The sequence below is a fragment of the Ranitomeya imitator genome, chromosome 7 (genome assembly GCF_032444005.1).
Source record: "Ranitomeya imitator isolate aRanImi1 chromosome 7, aRanImi1.pri, whole genome shotgun sequence".
In the NCBI taxonomy this organism is placed as follows: Eukaryota; Metazoa; Chordata; class Amphibia; order Anura; family Dendrobatidae; genus Ranitomeya; species Ranitomeya imitator.
In genome coordinates, this window is record NC_091288.1 from 37,430,136 (window position 1) to 37,436,135 (window position 6,000).

Below are 6,000 nucleotides of genomic sequence, written 5' to 3' on the forward strand. Positions count from 1 at the left end.
TCGACAGAGCTGAACAGAAGAGAAGGCGCTGCTCTTTTTAACATGGGTGAAATGAAGCTGGAAAGTCACCAGAAGAGTCAGCATCAGCAGAGATCATCTCTGGACAAAACGGGCAGGTATTTAGAAACTCTCTGCTGGTAAGCTCTTAGGTCCATGCTAAAAAATTAGCACAGTCCCAGATTACCCATTGAAGGCTGTCTTCACCCATTATAGTCGCGGTGCAATTTTTTGCCGTAATTTCAAAAATAGTGGCTAAAACGTGAAAATTATAAAAATGCACCGATGCCGCAACATGTCAACGCAACCAAAGACTGACGTATAAATTGCTGCTCTTAGTTCGTTATGCTCGCTGCTTGCTGTCATTAACTAGGAACCTTCACTGTGTACGTCAAGGCGGTAATATTCTGTCCTAGTCATGTGATCATCATACAAGTGCACGGCTTGTTACAAGGGCGAGATCTGATGATTGTATTGTAGTGAGCCGTGCACCTGTGTGACCATGACCGCAGTATAATGCAGGCTGTAAATCAGAGTCCAGTGCAAGTAATGCAATGTATTTTATAAAAGTACTCTACTGTATATGTAGATTATATGCATATAATTTACATAAACAGTTGCATTTCTATAAAGTGGTCATCAGAGGTGGACATACACTTTAACATCTCATTCCATCATAGACATAAAGCGCTACTTTGTATTAGTAAACAAGAGACCAGATCTTTTTTGTCTTTTGGACCTCATCAAGCACAGAGTTCAGCTTAGCTACCCCTTTCTCTGACCTTTTTCTGGACTTGACATATCCCAAAATACGATGGCGCGAGATGACCAGCCTTGAAAAAAATCTACCGTATATACTCGAGTATAAGCCCACCCAAGTATAAGCCGAGGCACCTAATTTTGCTACGGAAAACTGGGTAAGCTTATTGACTCGAGTTTAAGCTGGGTATGCATTGTCCCCTCATCCCTGTCCTGCTATGAGTGGCTCCCCCCATCCTGTCCTGCTCTGTGTGGCTCCCTCGGTCCCCTCGTTGTATACATGGCTCTCTCTGCCCCATCCCATCTTATATGCATGGCTCGGCTCCCCCCATCCCATCTTATATGCATGGCTCGGCTCCCCCCATCCCATCGTTGTATGCATGGCTGGGCTCCCCCCATCCCATTGTTGTATGCATGGCTGGGCTCCCCTGTCCCATCCTTGTATGCATGGCTTGGCTCCCCCCATCCCATCTTGTATTCATGGCTCGGCTCCCCCCATCCCATCGTTGTATGCATGGCTGGGCTCCCCTGTCCCATTCTTGTAAGCATGGCTCGGCTCCCCCCATCCCATCTTGTATGCATGGCTTGGCTCCCCCCATCCCATCGTTGTATGCATGGCTCGGCTCCCCCATCCCATCGTTGTATGCATGGCTCGGCTCCCCCATCCCATCGTTGTATGCATGGCTCGGCTCCCCCATCCCATCGTTGTATGCATTGCTGGGCTCCCCTGTCCCATCCTTGTATGCATGGCTCGGCTCCCCCCATCCCATCTTGCATTCATGGCCAGGCTCCCCCATCCCATCGTTGTATGCATGGCAGGGCTCCCCTGTCCCATCCTCCTATGCATGGCTGGGCTCCCCCGTCCCGTTCTTGTATGCATGGCTCAGCTCCCCCCGTTCTCCCCCTCCCCTGGTACCGGAATTTCTATGGGTGGCGCAAGTACAGTCTGAGATCTAGAGTCAATGACGTAGAAGATTGCACATGCACCACCCACAACATCATTTCTTTACAGCCCCTTTGCACCAAAATCTCATTAGCAGAAAACTTCAAATGCTGATTAAAGGAAAAACAGAAAACGGATTTCTTTACCAAAGGTATCAATTCATTCTGCATAAAAGCGCCATTATGGCCATGTCTTTACTTCACCTTGCAAAATCATGTCAACAGGTTCTCTTTAAACAATGGTTACTTTTTAAGAAAATTTGCGGAAAGGTAAGGGTGGGCCGTGGACACATCTATACTTGAGCGGCCATGAATAAAGACTCACTGGAAGGGCAGGTGCAGGCAACTGAATGTTCTCCATCCGTGAAAAATTGGTCTGATTATGCTAATCTCTAATCAGACTCTGATTTTCTCGGACGTAGAGAAAAAAATAAAGTTTCTCCATTTTCTCTATAATGTCAGTCCATGAAAATCGGAAAAATCATAAATGTGCACAGCCTCATTAGCCTGAATACTGACTTCTATAGCTACACTAAGGAGTAAGGCTGTATGCATAACACCTCACATAGATGACCAGATTCCTTCCCTGTACTGATAAGGTCCAAATGACCAAAATCGACCTTTTTTTCTACTTTTTAGACTAGACTGGATAATTGGTTTTCAAATTGTGAATCACAGCTCATTGAAAACTACCACCACCAGCACACAGTACTTGGACAGGCTGTGGATATCCAAGTATGCTGGTAGTTGTAGTATCCTACTATCTTGTCATATTCACAAATTTGCATGTGCCATGATGCGAAGGCCCAGATGCCATATCTATAAAAATATTTCTACCAGAAAGTTCTTCTTATTTATTGTAATTTTTTATATTTGCACCTTATTTCGTTATTCCATGATCAAGTCTTAGGCCGGCTTCAAATATCAGACATTCACGGTCTGAATACGGACCATGATGTCCAGACCAGCTTTGGGTTTCATGACACAAGCTCAACAAACCCATAGGAAAGTATTGGGTTTTTGAGTTCACGTGGGTTAAGTTCGGACAAAGAGGTCTGTACTTGGTCCGTAAATGTTGGAAGTATGAAACCGATCTAATATTGTTCATCTATGATGATTAAACACATGCTTGAAATGTAATATTCTGTATTTTTGAACTATTCCCTACAGGTATGTTTCTTTCAAAGATAATAGAGAAATATTTTGTTTCACCCACGCTATTTCGAGTAATAAGACTTGCAAGGATTGGGAGAATCTTGCGTCTTATTAAAGGAGCAAAGGGGATCCGTACTCTGCTTTTTGCTTTGATGATGTCACTTCCAGCTTTATTCAATATTGGTCTTTTGCTCTTCTTGGTTATGTTCATTTACGCCATTTTTGGAATGTCCAATTTTGCTTATGTGAGGAATGGTGGTGGGATTGATGACATTTTTAACTTCGAAACCTTTGGCAACAGTATGCTTTGCTTGTTCATGATCACAACATCTGCAGGTTGGGATCTTTTATTGGAGCCAAATCTTAAGACTGCAAAACCAGATTGCGAGCCCGAATATCGGCATAGTGGGAGCAATATAAAAGGTGACTGTGGTAACTCATCAATTGCCATTTTATTTTTTGTCAGCTATATCATCATCTCGTTCCTCATAGTGGTAAATATGTACATTGCGGTTATATTGGAAAATTTTAGTGTCGCCACGGAAGAAAGTGCAGAACCTTTGGGAGAAGATGACTTTGACAGGTTCTATGAAGTTTGGGAAAAGTATGACCCAAAGGCTACGCAGTTTATTGAATACAATAAACTTTTTGATTTTGCAGATGAACTGGATCCACCTTTGCAAGTTCCAAAACCAAACCAAATTCAACTCATTGCAATGGATCTGCCCATGGTCAATGGTGACAGGATCCACTGTCTCGACATTCTATTTGCTTTCACAAAACGTGTTTTGGGTGGAGAGGAAGGGATGGACTCTCTGCGTATAACAATGGAGGATCGGTTTATGGCTGCTAACCCATCTAAGAATCCTTATGAGCCCATTACAACTACCTTACGACGTAAACAAGAAGAGGTATCTGCTATTGTTATACAGCGTTGCTACAGGCGCTACAGCACTAGAAAATCTGCATGCGGGATGACAGTGCCCAAGAAAAATAAAAGCAAACGTCCTAGTATCATGTCTAAAAGTGAGCGGAGATTTTCAAAATACATCAAAAGTTCCAGCACTATTGACTCAGACATGTCCACCTCAACCTTGTCACCCCCATCCTACGACAGTATCAAAAAGGCTCAAGATAAAGACAACGCTTAAAAGGAAGATGCTGGAAATGGTAGAAGAAGTCACAAGATATAAATTAATGGTGGCTGTGTGATTCACCATTGAGAAAGATCATGGACCAACTTGCTTGGAGAGCTATGCCAAATTGTCAACTCTATGTATGATGTAAGTTTAGTGCCTATAAAACTGTATGGAAATGAAGCTTTCTATAGGATCTACAAAACGTCTATAAACATTAAAAGGCAAATTTTTTGTATCCAGATTATGAACTTTACGATGCAAATTTTCCACTTAAGCTAAGGGTCATTTGGGCTTAAGTGTCTGTATGCTCTGCTGGACAATCATAGTGACTTCTGCTGCTTTTTTAAAAAAATGTTGTGACTATTAATCTCATGATCATTGGATGCATTCGTTAGAAGTAAAAAACAAAAAAAACAACAACAAAAAAAGTTTAAATCACTGCCGACTGGATAATTACCATCCAACACTATTGGAGCTACAGAATCAATTTTTAGCAATTATTTGTTGACTGCGGATAATAACAAATGTTCAATAATATGTTCAACAATGTTAATGTGCCTCTGACGTCACAAATGGTTTCAATTCTGCAGCTTGAACACATTCTACACATTTCTGTAAAGTGCTCTTCTGTACAAAGAAAATGAAGAAAAAAAACACTGCACACACACATATATAGTACATATTAATCGGGAATTTTAGTTAAGACGCTGTGACATTTTTGAAACATCCACTTTGCAATCAAAATTTTCTACTTTTTTTAGATTGCATCATTCAAGTACATCTACTCTATTAAGTTGCTCGCTTTGGAGGTCTTGCCTTGCTTTGTTTTTTTTTGGTCCTCCAATGACGAATACCACTGGGCAGACAGAAGTCTTCCAGTGCTTGGCTTTCACTTATTTTATGGTCTTTATATTTCCTTGGATTAATGGGGAGACTTGAAAAATACTATTTGCTACCAGGAAGCCAAACAAAAAGGACCGCCATGCACTGTGTAGTAGTTGTTCTGAGGCACTGCAACTAAACTGCTATCAAAGTGAAAAACTGCATTAAAGGTGTGGCCCGAAAGCCAAATTAATTTTCCTTCTAAATCCTTATCAATTTAGTGCCATAATCTAAGCTATTTTCTAATACACTTGCATTAAACTCAAACTACACTATCTAACTGCTTTTCTTTTGTTTTTCACTTCCTTTTTGATGATGCTTCATTGCATGCTGGGATGCTCCAAACATAGCATCATCAGAGGCTGTTTTCACTGCCGTATTCTCTGTCCCCTCCCTGAAATAAAGCGTCATCAGTGATGCTCGCTTCAGGGGCTAGGCTAGCCCATGTTAGCTGTCCACTGTGTGATGTGCACAATGACAGCATGCTCTCTTGACGGCTCAGATAAGCAGTAACTAGCAAGACCGTTGTCAGAGACCAGTGACATCATTTGCGGGGGTGGCGCTGGTCTCTTCAAGACGGGTATTGTGACAGTGAGTTCTGCTGCTGGCTTGTTACTGCTGATCTGAGCCGGCAACAAAGCGCGCTGTCATTGTGCTCATCACACAGTGCACAGCGTGCAGGGATTAGCTCAGTCCCAGAATCGGGTGTCACTTAATTTCAGGTAGGGGCAGAGGCTGCGACAGTTACCACAGCCTCTGCCCCCTGACAATGCTTGGTTTGAGTATCCCAGCATGCACTGGGCTTTTCAAACTAAGGAAATAGGGAAAAAGAATAGAAAAGCAGTTAGATAGTAAGGGAAGGATATGTAATTTTTAATGCAAGTACCGGTATATTAGAAAACAGTTTAGATTATGGCAATAAATAGATAGGGATTTAGATGAAAATTTCCTTGCCTTCGGAGTACCAGTTTAAGCAAGAACAGCCACTACAAAGTGTAAGGAGGTCATGTGCTTTGGCTTTGTACACTGTGCACTTCTTGCAATTGCAGGAATTGGATGTCCCTCATCAATCTAATATTGATGCCCTATCTCAATGATAGTTCATTAATAACTTAGTCCCAGTCAA

The 6,000-nt window shown here is 42.1% G+C and overlaps 1 protein-coding gene across 1 annotated transcript in view; it reads left to right on the top strand.

Moving 5' to 3' along the window:
- LOC138644541 (sodium channel protein type 2 subunit alpha-like) overlaps positions 1 to 4,625 on the top strand; it is a 187,359-nt gene extending 182,734 nt beyond the window's left edge. Inside the window, exon 27 of the mRNA XM_069733065.1 lies at positions 2,869 to 4,625. Coding sequence (XP_069589166.1) covers positions 2,869 to 4,004 — 1,136 coding nt within the window. The 3' untranslated portion in view covers positions 4,005 to 4,625. The remainder of the gene's footprint in view (positions 1 to 2,868) is intronic.
- Positions 4,626 to 6,000: the final 1,375 nt, after the last annotated feature.